Source organism: Nerophis ophidion, linkage group LG19, assembly GCF_033978795.1.
Source record: "Nerophis ophidion isolate RoL-2023_Sa linkage group LG19, RoL_Noph_v1.0, whole genome shotgun sequence".
Classification (NCBI taxonomy): Eukaryota; Metazoa; Chordata; class Actinopteri; order Syngnathiformes; family Syngnathidae; genus Nerophis; species Nerophis ophidion.
In genome coordinates this window covers 43,520,279-43,544,314 of record NC_084629.1, presented here as the reverse complement: position 1 = coordinate 43,544,314, position 24,036 = coordinate 43,520,279, and the positions used below count along the sequence as shown (strand labels likewise).

The 24,036-nt window shown below is 43.8% G+C and overlaps 1 protein-coding gene across 1 annotated transcript in view; it reads left to right on the top strand.

The window, feature by feature from the left end:
* Nucleotides 1-24,036, top strand: part of klhl41a (kelch-like family member 41a) — a 31,141-nt gene that overhangs the window by 6,567 nt on the left and 538 nt on the right. The window contains exons 2-5 of the mRNA XM_061880074.1: nt 16,986-17,143; nt 17,226-17,333; nt 17,395-17,580; nt 21,171-21,317. Of these exons, the coding sequence (XP_061736058.1) occupies nt 16,986-17,143; nt 17,226-17,333; nt 17,395-17,580; nt 21,171-21,317 (599 nt within the window). The remainder of the gene's footprint in view (nt 1-16,985; nt 17,144-17,225; nt 17,334-17,394; nt 17,581-21,170; nt 21,318-24,036) is intronic.

The following is a 24,036-nucleotide window of genomic DNA, read 5'->3' as shown; positions in this document are numbered from 1 at the left end:
CATAATGACACATAAATACAAAAGTCTTGTTGCAAGTAGAACATAATGACACATAAATACAAAAGTCTTGTTGCAAGTAGAACATAATGACACATAAATACAAAAGTCTTGTTGCAAGTAGAACATAATGACACATAAATACAAGTCTTGTTGCAAGTAGAACATAATGACACATAAATACCAAAAGTCTTGTTGCAAGTAGAACATAATGACACATAAATACAAAAGTCTTGTTGCAAGTAGAACATAATGACACATAAATACAAAAGTCTTGTTGCAAGTAGAACATAATGACACATAAATACAAAAGTCTTGTTGCAAGTAGAACATAATGACACATAAATACAAAAGTCTTGTTGCAAGTAGAACATAATGACACATAAATACAAGTCTTGTTGCAAGTAGAACATAATGACACATAAATACAAAAGTCTTGTTGCAAGTAGAACATAATGACACATAAATACAAAAGTCTTGTTGCAAGTAGAACATAATGACACATAAATACAAAAGTCTTGTTGCAAGTAGAACATAATGACACATAAATACAAAAGTCTTGTTGCAAGTAGAACATAATGACACATAAATACAAAAGTCTTGTTGCAAGTAGAACATAATGACACATAAATACAAAAGTCTTGTTGCAAGTAGAACATAATGACACATAAATACAAAAGTCTTGTTGCAAGTAGAACATAATGACACATAAATACAAAAGTCTTGTTGCAAGTAGAACATAATGACACATAAATACAAAAGTCTTGTTGCAAGTACAACATAATGACACATAAATACAAAAGTCTTGTTGCAAGTAGAACATAATGACACATAAATACAAAAGTCTTGTTGCAAGTAGAACATAATGACACATAAATACAAAAGTCTTGTTGCAAGTAGAACATAATGACACATAAATACAAAAGTCTTGTTGCAAGTAGAACATAATGACACATAAATACAAAAGTCTTGTTGCAAGTACAACATAATGACACATAAATACAAAAGTCTTGTTGCAAGTAGAACATAATGACACATAAATACAAAAGTCTTGTTGCAAGTAGAACATAATGACACATAAATACAAAAGTCGTGTTGCAAGTAGAACATAATGACACATAAATACAAAAGTCTTGTTGCAAGTACAACATAATGACACATAAATACAAAAGTCTTGTTGCAAGTACAACATAATGACACATAAATACAAAAGTCTTGTTGCAAGTAGAACATAATGACACATAAATACAAAAGTCTTGTTGCAAGTAGAACATAATGACACATAAATACAAAAGTCTTGTTGCAAGTAGAACATAATGACACATAAATACAAAAGTCTTGTTGCAAGTAGAACATAATGACACATAAATACAAAAGTCTTGTTGCAAGTAGAACATAATGACACATAAATACAAAAGTCTTGTTGCAAGTAGAACATGACACATAAATACAAAAGTCTTGTTGCAAGTAGAACATAATGACACATAAATACAAAAGTCTTGTTGCAAGTAGAACATAATGACACATAAATACAAAAGTCTTGTTGCAAGTAGAACATAATGACACATAAATACAAAAGTCTTGTTGCAAGTAGAACATAATGACACATAAATACAAAAGTCTTGTTGCAAGTAAAACATAATGACACATAAATACAAAAGTCTTGTTGCAAGTAGAACATAATGACACATAAATACAAAAGTCTTGTTGCAAGTAGAACATAATGACACATGAATACAAAAGTCTTGTTGCAAGTAGAACATAATGACACATAAATACAAAAGTCTTGTTGCAAGTAGAACATAATGACACATAAATACAAAAGTCTTGTTGCAAGTAGAACATAATGACACATAAATACAAAAGTCTTGTTGCAAGTAGAACATAATGACACATAAATACAAAAGTCTTGTTGCAAGTAGAACATAATGACACATAAATACAAAAGTCTTGTTGCAAGTAGAACATAATGACACATGAATACAAAAGTCTTGTTGCAAGTAGAACATGACACATAAATACAAGTCTTGTTGCAAGTAGAACATAATGACACATAAATACAAAAGTCTTGTTGCAAGGAAAACATAATGACACATAAATACAAAAGTCTTGTTGCAAGTAGAACATAATGACACATAAATACAAAAGTCTTGTTGCAAGTAGAACATAATGACACATAAATACAAAAGTCTTGTTGCAAGTACAACATAATGACACATAAATACAAAAGTCTTGTTGCAAGTACAACATAATGACACATAAATACAAAAGTCTTGTTGCAAGTAGAACATAATGACACAAATACAAAAGTCTTGTTGCAAGTACAACATAATGACACATAAATACAAAAGTCTTGTTGCAAGTAGAACATAATGACACATAAATACAAAAGTCTTGTTGCAAGTACAACATAATGACACATAAATACAAAAGTCTTGTTGCAAGTAGAACATAATGACACATAAATACAAAAGTCTTGTTGCAAGTAGAACATAATGACACATAAATACAAAAGTCGTGTTGCAAGTAGAACATAATGACACATAAATACAAAAGTCTTGTTGCAAGTACAACATAATGACACATAAATACAAAAGTCTTGTTGCAAGTACAACATAATGACACATAAATACAAAAGTCTTGTTGCAAGTAGAACATAATGACACATAAATACAAAAGTCTTGTTGCAAGTAGAACATAATGACACATAAATACAAAAGTCTTGTTGCAAGTAGAACATAATGACACATAAATACAAAAGTCTTGTTGCAAGTAGAACATAATGACACATAAATACAAGTCTTGTTGCAAGTAGAACATAATGACACATAAATACAAAAGTCTTGTTGCAAGTAGAACATAATGACACATAAATACAAAAGTCTTGTTGCAAGTAGAACATAATGACACATAAATACAAGTCTTGTTGCAAGTAGAACATTATGACACATAAATACAAAAGTCTTATTGCAAGTAGAACATAATGACACATAAATACAAAAGTCTTGTTGCAAGTAGAACATAATGACACATAAATACAAAAGTCTTGTTGCAAGTAGAACATAATGACACATAAATACAAAAGTCTTGTTGCAAGTAGAACATAATGACACATAAATACAAAAGTCTTGTTGCAAGTACAACATAATGACACATAAATACAAAAGTCTTGTTGCAAGTAGAACATAATGACACATAAATAGAAGTCTTGTTGCAAGTAGAACATAATGACACATAAATACAAAAGTCTTGTTGCAAGTAGAACATAATGACACATAAATACAAAAGTCTTGTTGCAAGTAGAACATAATGACACATAAATACAAAAGTCTTGTTGCAAGTAAAACATAATGACACATAAATACAAAAGTCTTGTTGCAAGTAGAACATAATGACACATAAATACAAAAGTCTTGTTGCAAGTAGAACATAATGACACATAAATACAAAAGTCTTGTTGCAAGTAGAACATAATGACACATAAATACAAAAGTCTTGTTGCAAGTAGAACATAATGACACATAAATACAAAAGTCTTGTTGCAAGTAGAACATAATGACACATAAATACAAAAGTCTTGTTGCAAGTAGAACATAATGACACATAAATACAAAAGTCTTGTTGCAAGTAGAACATAATGACACATAAATACAAAAGTCTTGTTGCAAGTAAAACATAATGACACATAAATACAAAAGTCTTGTTGCAAGTAGAACATAATGACACATAAATACAAAAGTCTTGTTGCAAGTAGAACATAATGACACATAAATACAAAAGTCTTGTTGCAAGTAGAACATAATGACACATAAATACAAAAGTCTTGTTGCAAGTAGAACATAATGACACATAAATACAAAAGTCTTGTTGCAAGTAGAACATAATGACACATAAATACAAAAGTCTTGTTGCAAGTAGAACATAATGACACACAAATACAAAAGTCTTGTTGCAAGTAGAACATAATGACACATAAATACAAAAGTCTTGTTGCAAGTAGAACATAATGACACACAAATACAAAAGTCTTGTTGCAAGTAGAACATAATGACACATAAATACAAGTCTTGTTGCAAGTAGAACATAATGACACACAAATACAAAAGTCTTGTTGCAAGTAGAACATAATGACACATAAATACAAAAGTCTTGTTGCAAGTAGAACATAATGACACATAAATACAAAAGTCTTGTTGCAAGTAGAACATAATGACACATAAATACAAAATCGACTTCAATGAAACTTCGTAAGAGTAGCCCTTGAGTCACAATGGCGTACTGTCAATGAAATCAAGTGACATCAAAACGGAGACGTACACTGATAACAAGCAAACAAATACACAAGCATCCATATTTTTTACCACTTGAAAGGTTTGACCCTGTAAGAGTGAAATTGTAGCTCATTGATGTATTGCTAACACATCAGATAGAACAATCATTTTCAACTTCCTGTCACTGCATTAGCATTCTGAATTCCCATCCATTTTCTTTGATCTTTGATGTATTAATACCTTTCACCACCATTACCTGCTTTCATTTTCATCACAAAATAAATCTCCTCTTCACACTGTACTTGGTTTGTATTCAGTAGGATAAACTTCATTCATTCCATTTTTTGGAGTCGAGCAAAATCGCTGCAAAAAGGAAATAATCTTTGCATGCATAAGTGAAACTTCCAACTCCAACTAAATGGGGCGGTATAGCTCATTTAGTAAAGTGGCCGTGCCAGCAACTTGAGGGTTCCAGGTTCGATCCCCGCTTCCGCCATCCTAGTCACTGCCGTTGTGTCCTTGGGCAAGACACTTTACCCACCTGCTCCCAGTGCCACCCACACTGCTTTACATGGAACTTAGATATTGGCTTTCACTATGTAAAAGTGCTTTGAGTCACTAGAGAAAAGCGCTATATAAATATAATTCACTTCACAAATGTTAATATATGATTTAAAAGTTGTACACTAAAATTAAAGGTTTTAAATTTGTACAAACTGGATAACTCGATAACCACTTTCAATATGTTATGCTGAGATCATTAAGTTATTTCAGATTCATCTTTAGTGTTATAATGTTATTGTACCGTGTGTGTGTGTGTGTGTGTGTGTGTGTGTGTAGTCCTGATGGCTCAGTGTAAGAAGCTGTCAGGCTGCTGGTATGACATTTTATTGACCTGTCACATCTTGGAGAGGGCAAAGGTCAAACAGGGATCTGAGTTGTAGGCCAGAGGGCAGCCAGGGATTGTTTTGGGCAGTGTTTATGTTCCTCTGCACCTCAACTGTGGAGCACACCCCCAGACTGGAGGTCAGGATGTTCTCCACAGAGGAGCACTAGAAGCTTCGTGTCCAAGTACAGATGCTGCTGAGCCTTCTTCACCAGGGTCCTCACGTCAAAGGTCCTGGAGCTGAAGGTTTTATGAGGAGGGGGGGTATGGTTTTCCTGAAGCCCAGAAGCAGTTGATTTAGCCTTTTGGATGTTCAGCGTCAGGTTCTTGTCTAATTTACTGCATCGTTGTCCATTTGAGGAATAAATCTAGATATGAACACAGTTTTTTCCCCAAAGGTGTATTTTTCTTTTCGTATATTGTTTTTTTCTTTAGACTTTTTATATTCATTTCCATGTTGGTCTGCAGGGCATCAAAGACTATGTTGTTCTTTAAAATCACATTTTGGGAGTTATTCATGAAATCTGAGCAGGCAACGTATTCTTTCTTCAACAAGGAGTGTTGAAAAATACGGTTGAACATATAATGGGCTCAATACCCAACAATGGTGTTCAATAAAATGTAAGGGTGAACGTTCATACCACTCATGTGGGTCTTACTATGATTATTGTAAAACCTCACTCCCTGATGACTTCAAGAGCACTTGGGGCTTTTAGCACAGTAGCTAGCACTCTTGTCTCTCATACCAGCCGCTCAGGTAGAAGAGATGAGCAGAGACCGAACCAGGAGGATTACATTGGTGCCGTGACTCTGATGGGGGGTGAGTGTAGTAGAAGCCAGTCAGTGTGGCGAACTTCACTCCCTGACAACTTCAAGAGCAGTGCTTATCGCCTGGGTTTTTAGCTCTGTAGCTAGCACGCTCATCTCTCATGCCAGACGACCTAGGTTGGAGTCCTGGGTGGAACAGAAGAGCAAGGACTGAACCAGGCGGGTTACAGTGACCCGGATGAGAGTGAGGATTATGTGGTGAGTGTAATGGAGGCCAAGCAGGGAGTCAGGTACGTTGTAAACCTGACAACCTCAAGAGCAGGGAGTCAGGTACGTTGTAAACCTGACAACCTCAAGAGCAGGGAGTCAGGTACGTTGTAAACCTGACAACCTCAAGAGCAGGGAGTCAGGTACGTTGTAAACCTGACAACCTCAAGAGCAGGGAGTCAGGTACGTTGTAAACCCGACAACCTCAAGAGCAGGGAGTCAGGTACGTTGTAAACCCGACAACCTCAAGAGCAGGGAGTCAGGTACGTTGTAAACCCGACCACCTCAAGAGCAGGGAGTCAGGTACGTTGTAAACCCGACAACCTCAAGAGCAGGGAGTCAGGTACGTTGTAAACCTGACAACCTCAAGAGCAGGGAGTCAGGTACGTTGTAAACCTGACAACCTCAAGAGCAGGGAGTCAGGTACGTTGTAAACCTGACAACTTCAAGAGCAGGGAGTCAGGTACGTTGTAAACCTGACCACCTCAAGAGCAGGGAGTCAGGTACGTTGTAAACCTGACAACCTCAAGAGCAGGGAGTCAGGTACGTTGTAAACCTGACAACCTCAAGAGCAGGGAGTCAGGTACGTTGTAAACCTGACAACCTCAAGAGCAGGGAGTCAGGTACGTTGTAAACCTGACAACCTCAAGAGCAGGGAGTCAGGTACGTTGTAAACCTGACAACCTCAAGAGCAGGGAGTCAGGTACGTTGTAAACCTGACAACCTCAAGAGCAGGGAGTCAGGTACGTTGTAAACCTGACAACCTCAAGAGCAGGGAGTCAGGTACGTTGTAAACCTGACAACCTCAAGAGCAGGGAGTCAGGTACGTTGTAAACCTGACAACCTCAAGAGCAGGGAGTCAGGTACGTTGTAAACCTGACAACCTCAAGAGCAGGGAGTCAGGTACGTTGTAAACCTGACAACCTCAAGAGCAGGGAGTCAGGTACGTTGTAAACCTGACAACCTCAAGAGCAGGGAGTCAGGTACGTTGTAAACCTGACAACCTCAAAAGCAGGGAGTCAGGTACGTTGTAAACCTGACAACCTCAAAAGCAGGGAGTCAGGTACGTTGTAAACCTGACAACCTCAAGAGCAGGGAGTCAGGTACGTTGTAAACCTGACAACCTCAAGAGCAGGGAGTCAGGTACGTTGTAAACCTGACAACCTCAAGAGCAGGGAGTCAGGTACGTTGTAAACCTGACCACCTCAAGAGCAGGGAGTCAGGTACGTTGTAAACCCGACAACCTCAAGAGCAGGGAGTCAGGTACGTTGTAAACCCGACAACCTCAAGAGCAGGGAGTCAGGTACGTTGTAAACCCGGCAACCTCAAGAGCAGGGAGTCAGGTACGTTGTAAACCCGGCAACCTCAAGAGCAGGGAGTCAGGTACGTTGTAAACCCGACAACCTCAAGAGCAGGGAGTCAGGTACGTTGTAAACCTGACAACCTCAAGAGCAGGGAGTCAGGTACGTTGTAAACCTGACAACCTCAAGAGCAGGGAGTCAGGTACGTTGTAAACCTGACAACCTCAAGAGCAGGGAGTCAGGTACGTTGTAAACCTGACCACCTCAAGAGCAGGGAGTCAGGTACGTTGTAAACCTGACAACCTCAAGAGCAGGGAGTCAGGTACGTTGTAAACCTGACAACCTCAAGAGTAGGGAGTCAGGTACGTTGTAAACCTGACAACCTCAAGAGCAGGGAGTCAGGTACGTTGTAAACCTGACAACCTCAAGAGCAGGGAGTCAGGTACGTTGTAAACCTGACAACCTCAAGAGCAGGGAGTCAGGTACGTTGTAAACCTGACAACCTCAAGAGCAGGGAGTCAGGTACGTTGTAAACCTGACAACCTCAAGAGCAGGGAGTCAGGTACGTTGTAAACCTGACAACCTCAAGAGCAGGGAGTCAGGTACGTTGTAAACCTGACCACCTCAAGAGCAGGGAGTCAGGTACGTTGTAAACCTGACCACCTCAAGAGCAGGGAGTCAGGTACGTTGTAAACCTGACAACTTCAAGAGCAGGGAGTCAGGTACGTTGTAAACCTGACAACCTCAAGAGCAGGGAGTCAGGTACGTTGTAAACCTGACAACCTCAAGAGCAGGGAGTCAGGTACGTTGTAAACCTGACAACCTCAAGAGCAGGGAGTCAGGTACGTTGTAAACCCGACAACCTCAAGAGCAGGGAGTCAGGTACGTTGTAAACCCGGCAACCTCAAGAGCAGGGAGTCAGGTACGTTGTAAACCCGGCAACCTCAAGAGCAGGGAGTCAGGTACGTTGTAAACCTGACAACCTCAAGAGCAGGGAGTCAGGTACGTTGTAAACCTGACAACCTCAAGAGCAGGGAGTCAGGTACGTTGTAAACCTGACAACCTCAAGAGCAGGGAGTCAGGTACGTTGTAAACCTGACAACCTCAAGAGCAGGGAGTCAGGTACGTTGTAAACCTGACCACCTCAAGAGCAGGGAGTCAGGTACGTTGTAAACCTGACAACCTCAAGAGCAGGGAGTCAGGTACGTTGTAAACCTGACAACCTCAAGAGTAGGGAGTCAGGTACGTTGTAAACCTGACAACCTCAAGAGCAGGGAGTCAGGTACGTTGTAAACCTGACAACCTCAAGAGCAGGGAGTCAGGTACGTTGTAAACCTGACAACCTCAAGAGCAGGGAGTCAGGTACGTTGTAAACCTGACAACCTCAAGAGCAGGGAGTCAGGTACGTTGTAAACCTGACAACCTCAAGAGCAGGGAGTCAGGTACGTTGTAAACCTGACAACCTCAAGAGCAGGGAGTCAGGTACGTTGTAAACCTGACAACCTCAAGAGCAGAGAGTCAGGTACGTTGTAAACCCGACAACCTCAAGAGCAGGGAGTCAGGTACGTTGTAAACCCGACAACCTCAAGAGCAGGGAGTCAGGTACGTTGTAAACCCGACAACCTCAAGAGCAGGGAGTCAGGTACGTTGTAAACCTGACCACCTCAAGAGCAGGGAGTCAGGTACGTTGTAAACCTGACCACCTCAAGAGCAGGGAGTCAGGTACGTTGTAAACCTGACAACTTCAAGAGCAGGGAGTCAGGTACGTTGTAAACCTGACAACCTCAAGAGCAGGGAGTCAGGTACGTTGTAAACCTGACAACCTCAAGAGCAGGGAGTCAGGTACGTTGTAAACCTGACAACCTCAAGAGCAGGGAGTCAGGTACGTTGTAAACCTGACAACCTCAAGAGCAGGGAGTCAGGTACGTTGTAAACCTGACCACCTCAAGAGCAGGGAGTCAGGTACGTTGTAAACCTGACAACCTCAAGAGCAGGGAGTCAGGTACGTTGTAAACCTGACAACCTCAAGAGCAGGGAGTCAGGTACGTTGTAAACCTGACAACCTCAAGAGCAGGGAGTCAGGTACGTTGTAAACCTGACAACCTCAAGAGCAGGGAGTCAGGTACGTTGTAAACCTGACAACCTCAAGAGCAGGGAGTCAGGTACGTTGTAAACCTGACAACCTCAAGAGCAGGGAGTCAGGTACGTTGTAAACCTGACAACCTCAAGAGCAGGGAGTCAGGTACGTTGTAAACCTGACAACCTCAAGAGCAGGGAGTCAGGTACGTTGTAAACCTGACAACCTCAAGAGCAGGGAGTCAGGTCAGAGTCAGGTACGTTGTAAACCTGACCACCTCAAGAGCAGGGAGTCAGGTACGTTGTAAACCTGACAACCTCAAGAGCAGGGAGTCAGGTACGTTGTAAACCTGACAACCTCAAGAGCAGGGAGTCAGGTACGTTGTAAACCTGACAACCTCAAGAGCAGGGAGTCAGGTACGTTGTAAACCTGACAACCTCAAGAGCAGGGAGTCAGGTACGTTGTAAACCTGACAACCTCAAGAGCAGGGAGTCAGGTACGTTGTAAACCTGACAACCTCAAGAGCAGGGAGTCAGGTACGTTGTAAACCTGACAACCTCAAGAGCAGGGAGTCAGGTACGTTGTAAACCTGACAACCTCAAGAGCAGGGAGTCAGGTACGTTGTAAACCTGACAACCTCAAGAGCAGGGAGTCAGGTACGTTGTAAACCCGACAACCTCAAGAGCAGGGAGTCAGGTACGTTGTAAACCTGACAACCTCAAGAGCAGGGAGTCAGGTACGTTGTAAACCCGACAACCTCAAGAGCAGGGAGTCAGGTACGTTGTAAACCCGACAACCTCAAGAGCAGGGAGTCAGGTACGTTGTAAACCCGACCACCTCAAGAGCAGGGAGTCAGGTACGTTGTAAACCCGACAACCTCAAGAGCAGGGAGTCAGGTACGTTGTAAACCCGACAACCTCAAGAGCAGGGAGTCAGGTACGTTGTAAACCCGACAACCTCAAGAGCAGGGAGTCAGGTACGTTGTAAACCCGACAACTTCAAGAGCAGGGAGTCAGGTACGTTGTAAACCTGACCACCTCAAGAGCAGGGAGTCAGGTACGTTGTAAACCTGACAACCTCAAGAGCAGGGAGTCAGGTACGTTGTAAACCTGACAACCTCAAGAGCAGGGAGTCAGGTACGTTGTAAACCTGACAACCTCAAGAGCAGGGAGTCAGGTACGTTGTAAACCTGACAACCTCAAGAGCAGGGAGTCAGGTACGTTGTAAACCTGACAACCTCAAGAGCAGGGAGTCAGGTACGTTGTAAACCTGACAACCTCAAGAGCAGGGAGTCAGGTACGTTGTAAACCTGACAACTTTCAAGAGCAGGGAGTCAGGTACGTTGTAAACCTGACCACCTCAAGAGCAGGGAGTCAGGTACGTTGTAAACCTGACAACCTCAAGAGCAGGGAGTCAGGTACGTTGTAAACCTGACAACCTCAAGAGCAGGGAGTCAGGTACGTTGTAAACCTGACAACCTCAAGAGCAGGGAGTCAGGTACGTTGTAAACCTGACAACCTCAAGAGCAGGGAGTCAGGTACGTTGTAAACCTGACAACCTCAAGAGCAGGGAGTCAGGTACGTTGTAAACCTGACAACCTCAAGAGCAGGGAGTCAGGTACGTTGTAAACCTGACAACCTCAAGAGCAGGGAGTCAGGTACGTTGTAAACCTGACCACCTCAAGAGCAGGGAGTCAGGTACGTTGTAAACCTGACAACCTCAAGAGCAGGGAGTCAGGTACGTTGTAAACCTGACAACCTCAAGAGCAGGGAGTCAGGTACGTTGTAAACCTGACAACCTCAAGAGCAGGGAGTCAGGTACGTTGTAAACCTGACAACCTCAAGAGCAGGGAGTCAGGTACGTTGTAAACCTGACAACCTCAAGAGCAGGGAGTCAGGTACGTTGTAAACCTGACAACCTCAAAGCAGGGAGTCAGGTACGTTGTAAACCTGACAACCTCAAGAGCAGGGAGTCAGGTACGTTGTAAACCTGACAACCTCAAGAGCAGGGAGTCAGGTACGTTGTAAACCTGACAACCTCAAGAGCAGGGAGTCAGGTACGTTGTAAACCTGACCACCTCAAGAGCAGGGAGTCAGGTACGTTGTAAACCCGACAACCTCAAGAGCAGGGAGTCAGGTACGTTGTAAACCCGACAACCTCAAGAGCAGGGAGTCAGGTACGTTGTAAACCCGGCAACCTCAAGAGCAGGGAGTCAGGTACGTTGTAAACCCGGCAACCTCAAGAGCAGGGAGTCAGGTACGTTGTAAACCCGACAACCTCAAGAGCAGGGAGTCAGGTACGTTGTAAACCTGACCACCTCAAGAGCAGGGAGTCAGGTACGTTGTAAACCTGACAACCTCAAGAGCAGGGAGTCAGGTACGTTGTAAACCTGACAACCTCAAGAGCAGGGAGTCAGGTACGTTGTAAACCTGACAACCTCAAGAGTAGGGAGTCAGGTACGTTGTAAACCTGACAACCTCAAGAGCAGGGAGTCAGGTACGTTGTAAACCTGACAACCTCAAGAGCAGGGAGTCAGGTACGTTGTAAACCTGACAACCTCAAGAGCAGGGAGTCAGGTACGTTGTAAACCTGACAACCTCAAGAGCAGGGAGTCAGGTACGTTGTAAACCTGACAACCTCAAGAGCAGGGAGTCAGGTACGTTGTAAACCTGACAACCTCAAGAGCAGGGAGTCAGGTACGTTGTAAACCTGACCACCTCAAGAGCAGGGAGTCAGGTACGTTGTAAACCTGACAACCTCAAGAGCAGGGAGTCAGGTACGTTGTAAACCTGACAACTTCAAGAGCAGGGAGTCAGGTACGTTGTAAACCTGACAACCTCAAGAGCAGGGAGTCAGGTACGTTGTAAACCTGACAACCTCAAGAGCAGGGAGTCAGGTACGTTGTAAACCCGACAACCTCAAGAGCAGGGAGTCAGGTACGTTGTAAACCCGACAACCTCAAGAGCAGGGAGTCAGGTACGTTGTAAACCCGGCAACCTCAAGAGCAGGGAGTCAGGTACGTTGTAAACCCGACAACCTCAAGAGCAGGGAGTCAGGTACGTTGTAAACCCGACAACCTCAAGAGCAGGGAGTCAGGTACGTTGTAAACCGACAACCTCAAGAGCAGGGAGTCAGGTACGTTGTAAACCTGACAACCTCAAGAGCAGGGAGTCAGGTACGTTGTAAACCTGACAACCTCAAGAGCAGGGAGTCAGGTACGTTGTAAACCTGACCACCTCAAGAGCAGGGAGTCAGGTACGTTGTAAACCTGACAACCTCAAGAGCAGGGAGTCAGGTACGTTGTAAACCTGACAACCTCAAGAGCAGGGAGTCAGGTACGTTGTAAACCTGACAACCTCAAGAGCAGGGAGTCAGGTACGTTGTAAACCTGACAACCTCAAGAGCAGGGAGTCAGGTACGTTGTAAACCTGACAACCTCAAGAGCAGGGAGTCAGGTACGTTGTAAACCTGACAACCTCAAGAGCAGGGAGTCAGGTACGTTGTAAACCTGACAACCTCAAGAGCAGGGAGTCAGGTACGTTGTAAACCTGACAACCTCAAGAGCAGGGAGTCAGGTACGTTGTAAACCTGACAACCTCAAGAGCAGGGAGTCAGGTACGTTGTAAACCCGACAACCTCAAGAGCAGGGAGTCAGGTACGTTGTAAACCGACCACCTCAAGAGCAGGGAGTCAGGTACGTTGTAAACCTGACCACCTCAAGAGCAGGGAGTCAGGTACGTTGTAAACCTGACCACCTCAAGAGCAGGGAGTCAGGTACGTTGTAAACCTGACAACCTCAAGAGCAGGGAGTCAGGTACGTTGTAAACCTGACAACCTCAAGAGCAGGGAGTCAGGTACGTTGTAAACCTGACAACCTCAAGAGCAGGGAGTCAGGTACGTTGTAAACCTGACAACCTCAAGAGCAGGGAGTCAGGTACGTTGTAAACCTGACAACCTCAAGAGCAGGGAGTCAGGTACGTTGTAAACCTGACAACCTCAAGAGCAGGGAGTCAGGTACGTTGTAAACCTGACAACCTCAAGAGCAGGGAGTCAGGTACGTTGTAAACCTGACAACCTCAAGAGCAGGGAGTCAGGTACGTTGTAAACCTGACAACCTCAAGAGCAGGGAGTCAGGTACGTTGTAAACCTGACAACCTCAAGAGCAGGGAGTCAGGTACGTTGTAAACCTGACAACCTCAAGAGCAGGGAGTCAGGTACGTTGTAAACCTGACAACCTCAAGAGCAGGGAGTCAGGTACGTTGTAAACCTGACAACCTCAAGAGCAGGGAGTCAGGTACGTTGTAAACCTGACAACCTCAAGAGCAGGGAGTCAGGTACGTTGTAAACCTGACAACCTCAAGAGCAGGGAGTCAGGTACGTTGTAAACCCGACAACCTCAAGAGCAGGGAGTCAGGTACGTTGTAAACCCGACAACCTCAAGAGCAGGGAGTCAGGTACGTTGTAAACCCGACCACCTCAAGAGCAGGGAGTCAGGTACGTTGTAAACCCTGACCACCTCAAGAGCAGGGAGTCAGGTACGTTGTAAACCTGACAACCTCAAGAGCAGGGAGTCAGGTACGTTGTAAACCTGACAACCTCAAGAGCAGGGAGTCAGGTACGTTGTAAACCTGACAACCTCAAGAGCAGGGAGTCAGGTACGTTGTAAACCTGACAACCTCAAGAGCAGGGAGTCAGGTACGTTGTAAACCTGACAACCTCAAGAGCAGGGAGTCAGGTACGTTGTAAACCTGACAACCTCAAGAGCAGGGAGTCAGGTACGTTGTAAACCTGACAACCTCAAGAGCAGGGAGTCAGGTACGTTGTGAACCTGACAACCTCAAGAGCAGGGAGTCAGGTACGTTGTAAACCTGACAACCTCAAGAGCAGGGAGTCAGGTACGTTGTAAACCTGACAACCTCAAGAGCAGGGAGTCAGGTACGTTGTAAACCTGACCACCTCAAGAGCAGGGAGTCAGGTACGTTGTAAACCTGACAACCTCAAGAGCAGGGAGTCAGGTACGTTGTAAACCTGACAACCTCAAGAGTAGGGAGTCAGGTACGTTGTAAACCTGACAACCTCAAGAGCAGGGAGTCAGGTACGTTGTAAACCTGACAACCTCAAGAGCAGGGAGTCAGGTACGTTGTAAACCTGACAACCTCAAGAGCAGGGAGTCAGGTACGTTGTAAACCTGACAACCTCAAGAGCAGGGAGTCAGGTACGTTGTAAACCTGACAACCTCAAGAGCAGGGAGTCAGGTACGTTGTAAACCTGACAACCTCAAGAGCAGGGAGTCAGGTACGTTGTAAACCTGACAACCTCAAGAGCAGGGAGTCAGGTACGTTGTAAACCTGACAACCTCAAGAGCAGGGAGTCAGGTACGTTGTAAACCTGACAACCTCAAGAGCAGGGAGTCAGGTACGTTGTAAACCTGACAACCTCAAGAGCAGGGAGTCAGGTACGTTGTAAACCTGACAACCTCAAGAGCAGGGAGTCAGGTACGTTGTAAACCTGACAACCTCAAGAGCAGGGAGTCAGGTACGTTGTAAACCTGACAACCTCAAGAGCAGGGAGTCAGGTACGTTGTAAACCTGACAACCTCAAGAGCAGGGAGTCAGGTACGTTGTAAACCTGACAACCTCAAGAGCAGGGAGTCAGGTACGTTGTAAACCTGACCACCTCAAGAGCAGGGAGTCAGGTACGTTGTAAACCTGACAACCTCAAGAGCAGGGAGTCAGGTACGTTGTAAACCTGACAACCTCAAGAGCAGGGAGTCAGGTACGTTGTAAACCTGACCACCTCAAGAGTAGGGAGTCAGGTACGTTGTAAACCTGACAACCTCAAGAGCAGGGAGTCAGGTACGTTGTAAACCTGACAACCTCAAGAGCAGGGAGTCAGGTACGTTGTAAACCTGACCACCTCAAGAGCAGGGAGTCAGGTACGTTGTAAACCTGACAACCTCAAGAGCAGGGAGTCAGGTACGTTGTAAACCTGACAACCTCAAGAGCAGGGAGTCAGGTACGTTGTAAACCTGACAACCTCAAGAGCAGGGAGTCAGGTACGTTGTAAACCTGACAACCTCAAGAGCAGGGAGTCAGGTACGTTGTAAACCCGACAACCTCAAGAGCAGGGAGTCAGGTACGTTGTAAACCCGACAACCTCAAGAGCAGGGAGTCAGGTACGTTGTAAACCCGACAACCTCAAGAGCAGGGAGTCAGGTACGTTGTAAACCTGACAACCTCAAGAGCAGGGAGTCAGGTACGTTGTAAACCTGACAACCTCAAGAGCAGGGAGTCAGGTACGTTGTAAACCTGACAACCTCAAGAGCAGGGAGTCAGGTACGTTGTAAACCTGACAACCTCAAGAGCAGGGAGTCAGGTACGTTGTAAACCTGACAACCTCAAGAGCAGGGAGTCAGGTACGTTGTAAACCTGACCACCTCAAGAGTAGGGAGTCAGGTACGTTGTAAACCTGACAACCTCAAGAGCAGGGAGTCAGGTACGTTGTAAACCTGACAACCTCAAGAGCAGGGAGTCAGGTACGTTGTAAACCTGACAACCTCAAGAGCAGGGAGTCAGGTACGTTGTAAACCTGACAACCTCAAGAGCAGGGAGTCAGGTACGTTGTAAACCTGACAACCTCAAGAGCAGGGAGTCAGGTACGTTGTAAACCTGACCACCTCAAGAGTAGGGAGTCAGGTACGTTGTAAACCTGACAACCTCAAGAGCAGGGAGTCAGGTACGTTGTAAACCTGACAACCTCAAGAGCAGGGAGTCAGGTACGTTGTAAACCTGACAACCTCAAGAGCAGGGAGTCAGGTACGTTGTAAACCTGACAACCTCAAGAGCAGGGAGTCAGGTACGTTGTAAACCTGACAACCTCAAGAGCAGGGAGTCAGGTACGTTGTAAACCTGACAACCTCAAGAGCAGGGAGTCAGGTACGTTGTAAACCTGACAACCTCAAGAGCAGGGAGTCAGGTACGTTGTAAACCTGACAACCTCAAGAGCAGGGAGTCAGGTACGTTGTAAACCTGACAACCTCAAGAGCAGTGCTGTCCATCGGGTTGATAGCCTGGGCTTTTAACTTGGTGACTAAACGCTCATCCCGGACGATCCAGGTTGGAGTCCTGGGTGGATCAGAAAAGCAAGAACTGAATTACACGATATGATTATTTCCCAAGCCTGTTTCTTTGAATCATGCAAGTTGATATTGTATTGGTCACCAATGATTGATTGATTGGTTGAAACTTTTATTAGTAGATTGCACAGTTCAGTACATATTCCGTACAATTGACCACTAAATGGTAACACCCCAAGAAGTTTTTCAACTTGTTGAAGTCGGGGTCCACGTTAATCAGTTCATGGCAATGACTGACAAGTACATGTGTTCTCTACTTGAAACAAGTTGTCGTGTTTTTCAGCTGGACAGTCTGGCTGCTAGCTGGACTGCGTTGCCCCCCATGCCCTCCCCCAGGTGTTTGTGCGCCCTGGGCGAGTTTGACAATCTCATCTTTGCTGTGGCGGGAAAAGACTTGGAGACCAACGATTCTCACGACACTGTGATGTGTTACGACGCCGAGTAAGCAGCCTAGGGTAGCGCACTGTTATCAGGATCTGTGAGGTTTTTCTCCTAAGAGCTTTTCTGTGTGGGATATTTGTAGTAAAATGAAGTGGAGCGAAAGTAAGAAGTTGCCCCTCAGCGTCCACGGACACTGCGTGGTCTCGGAGAACGGACTGGTGTATTGCATCGGTGGGAAAACAGACGATAAGTACGTTGGATTGTTGAGAACATTTTCATCAGGTGTTGACTCCTATTTGGATTTTGAACAGTAAAGCCATCAACAAGATGTTCGCGTACAACCACAAGAGAGCAGAGTGGAAAGAGGTGGCCTCCATGAAGACTCCTCGCTCCATGTTTGGGGCGACTCTCCACAAGGGGAGGATCATTGTGGCTGGAGGAGTTCATGAAGGAGGCCTGACTGCTGACTGCGAAGCATATGACTTTGCAACCAACAAGTGAGTGTGCTTCTTACTAACTCTGCAGACATCAACATTGTTTCACCGTGGAAGTTAGTCATGCCAACACAAGTGCAGCTGCCATGCTTAAAGACAAGCACTTCTTTCAAGACTTTAAAATACTAGCATCCATTCCATTCGGTCATATCACCACCGGGAATTCTACTTCACTGTGCCAGCGAGCAAACTCATATGTGAAGAGCTGCACACTCATCACAACATATGGAGCAGAACTGATGAAAAAGTTGACATCATTGCAGAGAATTAGTGTCGGCTAGTGACCATTCTTCAACATACACACTGATTTCAAAACTAGATGATTACGTTCACGGTGGCAGAGGGGTTAGTGCGTCTGCCTCACAATAAGAAGTTCCTGCAGTCCTGGGTTCAAATCCAGGCTCGGGATCTTTCTGTGTGGAGTTTGCATGTTCTCCCCGTGACCGCGTGGGTTCCCTCCGGGTACTCCGGCTTCCTCCCACCTCCAAAGACATGCACCTGGGGATAGGCCCCTCCCACCTCCAAAGACATGCACCTGGGGATAGGTTGATTGGCAACACTAAATGTTATTGTATTTTTGGTCCAATATGGCTCTTTCCACATTTTAGGTTGCCGACCCCTGCTTTAGGTCATAAAATCAGTGTCAGCTGAGTCGGTCCATAGGTTGCTTGTAGGGATTTTTAGTGTCCAGCAGATGTCAGTATTTAGTGACACAGTATCAATAGTTTTGCAATGTGTCAAAAGGCTTCATGACATCGACATCAACCCATCACTAATGATCACATATTCCAACATATTTTTGTTGTTGTTAAAATCAAGATAAATACTGTACTTAAATATGTGCTTGACTTATGATTTCAAAACAAATGATCAATCTAGTTAGTGCGTCTGCCTCACAATACGAAGTTCCTGCAGTCCTGGGTTCAAATCCAGGCTCGGGATCTTTCTGTGTGGAGTTTGCATGTTCTCCCCCTGAATGCGTGGGTTCCCTCCGGGTACTCCGGCTTCCTCCCACTTCCAAAGACATGCACCTGGGGATAGGTTGATTGGCAACACTAAATGTTATTGTATTTTTGGTCCAATATGGCTCTTTCCACATTTTAGGTTGCCGACCCCTGCTTTAGGTCATAAAATCAGTGTCAGCTGAGTCGGTCCATAGGTTGCTTGTAGGGATTTTTAGTGTCCAGCAGATGTCAGTATTTAGTGACACAGTATCAATAGTTTTGCAATGTGTCAAAAGGCTTCATGACATCGACATCAACCCATCACTAATGATCACATATTCCAACATATTTTTGTTGTTGTTAAAATAAAGATAAATACTGTACTTAAATATGTGCTTGACTTATGATTTCAAAACAAATGATCAATCTAGTTAGTGCGTCTGCCTCACAATACGAAGTTCCTCCAGTCCTGGGTTCAAATCCAGGCTCGGGATCTTTCTGTGTGGAGTTTGCATGTTCTCCCCGTGAATGCGTGGGTTCCCTCCGGGTACTCCGGCTTCCTCCCACTTCCAAAGACATGCACCTGGGGATAGGTTGATTGGCAACACTAAATTGGCCCTAGTGTGTGAATGTTGTCTGTCTGTGTTGGCCCTGCGATGAGGTGGCGACTTGTCCGGGGTGTACCCCGCCTTCCGCCCGATTGTAGCTGAGATAGGCGCCAGCGCCCCCCGCGACCCCGAAAGGGAATAAGCGGTAGTAAATGGATGGATGGATGGATGGATGATTACGTTCCTGACCATACAGCCATTAGGGGCAGAAATGCAATGTCACTTCCTGGTCAAAAAGGGGTGTGGCCTAAATCCACAATCAGCCTCACTTCTAAAATCTTGTGTTTTGGTAGTGACATAAAAACTAGGGTGAAGATTGTTTTATGCACAGATTTTTCATTCAAACATTTAACTCACAATAAATATGTTTTTCAACCTCTCTTGAAACGTAATCATAAAGGTATTTTAAACACATTTTAAGCGGTATTATTTAGGGGTCATCATTGGGGACAGCTACTTCTCAATTGAAAGTACCTTTGAAAAGATGTTGTATTTATTTATCTTATCACTATCTCAATTAATGCTCAGGGTTTAAATAAATCATCAAACAATCTCAGTAATAATGCATCTCTGAATACATGTTTTATTAAATGCTTTTTTGGTTAAGGGACAGCACTTTGCATTCATTTGATAAACACACACACACACACACACACACAGTATATATATATATATAAAGTTTGGACACACCTTCTCCTCATTCAATGTGTTTTCTTTATTTTCATGACTATTTAGATTAGATTAGATAGTACTTTATTTATTCCGTCAGGAAAATTAAAATTTTCAACACAATCCCATTCAAGATCAGACAAACATTACAGGGAGACAGAACAGGATCGCTGACGGGTCTGCCGGCTTCCAGCGCCCCTTACAAAAAAGGTGAGATACAGGTAAAATAAAATAAAAAATTGGTCTCAGCCTGGGCCCCTGGAGAGGGGGTGCAGACTGAGGCCAAGGGGAAAATAATAATAATAAATAAATATTTACATTGTAGATTGTCACATAAAAACTATGAATGAATATGGAGTTATGTATTTAACAAAAAAAAACATGATTTATATTCTAGTTTCTTCAAAATAGCCACCCTTTGCTCTGATTACTGCTTTGCATACTCTTGGCATTCTCTCCATGAGCTTCAAGAGGTAGTCACCTGAAATGGGGTTTTTTCACACCACAGGTCTGCATTATCAGGGTTGATTAGTGGAATTTCCTACTTTATCAATGGGGTTGGGACTATCAGTTGTGTTGTGAATGAGAAGGTGTGTCAAACTTTTGTCCTGTACTGTATATAAAAATATAGACAATAGAATAGGGGTGTCCGAAGTGAGGCCTGGACGCCATTTGCAACAAGCAGCTATTTTTTTTAGGTCCTGCGACATCATATATTTATACAGGGCTCGAATTTAACCACGGCAACTGCTGCGACCGCCCTGGTCATTTGCAGCCATGCCCTAAAGAATTGGCCGATGTTAATGGACGAGAGATGTAAAGAATTTGCAATAACATCCCAAAAGGTTAGTAACACTGTCTATTTTTTTAATGACCTAAAAGGCGTCCTTTATTAATGCATTTTAGGCAACACCAAGTCATTTGCATGCCCAATAGCGTCGTTTGGCTTGATAATCATGGCCGACAAGCTACACGGACTTTGCTCTGGAGATTAGATTAGACTCCGGAGAATATTGGAGACAGAAGCACTTGTCCCACACTAAAAGTAAACAGCGGAAGAGAAAACTATTTGATGTTGCATTTATGTTGTCAATACAACGTCCATCAGCTGCTGTAAGTGAGAGTTAATGAGGTGAAGAAACATGTGGAGAACTTTGTCACAATGCTGACTCACATTTTCTACTCAAAGTCCCAAGTAAAACCTGGCAGTAATTAGCAAATCATTTCCATATTAGTAATTATTCACAAGCTCTACACATACATTTTTTTAATTTCCAGTAAAATTTGTACTTTTAATGTTTGCCAATCTTTTGTGGAACTATACTCATATTGATTAGTGGCATATATCGATTGACTGGCCATCTTGTTACAGGTGGTCAGCGTTCACAGAGTTTCCCCAGGAGAGAAGTTCAATCAACCTGGTCAGCTGCGGCGGACTACTTTATGCCATCGGAGGCTTCGCCATGGTGGAAAACGAGAACAAGGAGTGCACGCCTGTGGAAGTGGTTGACATTTGGCAGTATGTGACTTTGCGTGGGGCAAAAAAAGTATTTAGTCAGCCAGCGATTGTGCAAGTTCTCCCACTTCAAATGATGACAGAGGTCTGTCATTTTCATCATAGGTACACTTCAACTGTGAGAGACAGGATGGGAAAAAAAATCCAGGAATTCACATTGTAGGAATTTTAAATAATTTATTTGTAAATGATGGTGGAAAAGAAGTATTTGGTCAATGACAAAAATTCAACTCAATACTTTGTAATATAACCTTTGTTGGTAATAACAGAGGTCAAACGATTACTATTGGTCTTTACCAGGTATTTTGGCCCTCTACTCAATGCAGATCTTCTCGTGAGCAGTGATGTTTTGGGGCTGTCGCCGAGCAACACGGACTTTCAACTCCCTCCACAGATTTTCTATGGGGTCGAGATATGGAGACTGGCTAGGCCACTCCAGGACTTTCAAATGCTTCTTACGGAACCACTCCTTCGTTGCCCGGGCGGTGTGTTTGGGATCATTGTCATGCTGGAAGACCCAGCCACGTTTCATCTTCAAAGCTCTCACTGATGGAAGGAGGTTTTGGCTCCAAATCTCAGGATACATGGCCCCATTCATTCTTTCCTTAACACGGATCAATCGTCCTGTCCCCTTAGCAGAAAAACAGCCCCAAAGCATGATGTTTCCACCCACATGCTTCACAGTAGGTATGGTGTTCTCGGGATGCAACTCAGTATTCTTCTTCCTCCAAACACGACAAGTTGAGTTTATACCAAAAAGTTCTATTTTGGTTTCATCTGACCACATGACATTCTGCCAATCCTCTGCTGTATCATCCATGTGCTCTCTGGCAAACTTCAGACGGGGCTGGACATGCACTGGCTTAAGCAGCAAGACACGTCTGGCACTGCAGGATTTGATTCCCTGTCGGCGTAGTGAGTCCCAGCTCTCTGCAGGCCATTCACCAGGTCCCCCCGTGTGGTTCTGGGATTTTTGCTCACCGTTCTCATGATCATTTTGACCCCACGGGATGAGATCTTGCGTGGAGCCCCAGATCGAGGGAGATTATCAGTGGTCTTGTATGTCTTCCATTTTCTGATAATTGCTCCCACAGTTGATTTTTTCACACCAAGCTGCTTGCCTATTGTAGATTCACTCTTCCCAGTTTGGTGCAGGTCTACAATTATTTTCCTGGTGTCCTTCGACAGCTCTTTGGTCTTGGCCATAGTGGAGTTTGGAGTCTGACTGTTTGAGGCTGTGGACAGGTGTCTTTTATACCGTAATATCGCTAAAATTCGCTCCATTTTGTCCACTAAAGACGCTGAGATCATTATCCATGCGTTTGTTACGTCTCGTCTCGATTACTGTAACGTATTATTTTCGGGTCTCCCCATGTCTAGCATTAAAAGATTACAGTTGGTACAAAATGCGGCTGCTAGACTTTTGACAAGAACAAGAAAGTTTGATCACATTACGCCTGTACTGTATATACCTTTATATACATATATACATACATATATACCTATACTGTATATACCTTTATATACATATATACATACATATATACCTATACTGTATATACCTTTATATACATATATACATACATATATACCTATACTGTATATACCTTTATATACATATATACATACATATATACCTATACTGTATATACCTTTATATACATATATACATACATATATACCTATACTGTATATACCTTTATATACATATATACATACATATATACCTATACTGGCTCACCTGCACTGGCTTCCTGTGCACTTAAGATGTGACTTTAAGGTTTTACTACTTACGTATAAAATACTACACGGTCTAGCTCCAGCCTATCTTGCCGATTGTATTGTACCATATGTCCCGGCAAGAAATCTGCGTTCAAAAGACTCCGGCTTATTAGTGATTCCCAAAGCCCAAAAAAAGTCTGCGGGCTATAGAGCGTTTTCCGTTCGGGCTCCAGTACTCTGGAATGCCCTCCCGGTAACAGTTCGAGATGCTACCTCAGTAGAAGCATTTAAGTCTCATCTTAAAACTCATCTGTATACTCTAGCCTTTAAATAGACCTCCTTTTTAGACCAGTTGATCTGCCGCTTCTTTTCTTTCTCCTATGTCCCCCCCTCCCTTGTGGAGGGGGTCCGGTCCGATGACCATGGATGAAGTACTGACTGTCCAGAGTCGAGACCCAGGATGGACCGCTCGTCGGGACCCAGGATGGACCGCTCGCCTGTATCGGTTGGGGACATCTCTACGCTGCTGATCCGCTTGAGATGGTTTCCTGTGGACGGGACTCTCACTGCTGTCTTGGAGCCACTATGGATTGAACTTTCACAGTATCATGTTAGACCCGCTCGACATCCATTGCTTTCGGTCCCCTAGAAGGGGAGGGTTGCCCACATCTGAGGTCCTCTCCAAGGTTTCTCATAGTCAGCATTGTCACTGGCGTCCCACTGGATGTGAATTCTCCCTGCCCACTGGGTGTGAGTTTTCCTTGCCCTTTTGTGGGTTCTTCCGAGGATGTTGTAGTCGTAATGATTTGTGCAGTCCTTTGAGACATTTGTGATTTGGGGCTATATAAATAAACATTCATTGATTGATTGAAGTTCAAACAAGTGGAGGACAGAAGAGCTTCTTAAAGAAGAAGTTACAGGTCCGTGAGAGCCAGAGATCTTCCTTGTTTGAAGTGACCAAATACTTATTTTCCACCATCATTTACAAATAAATTCTTTA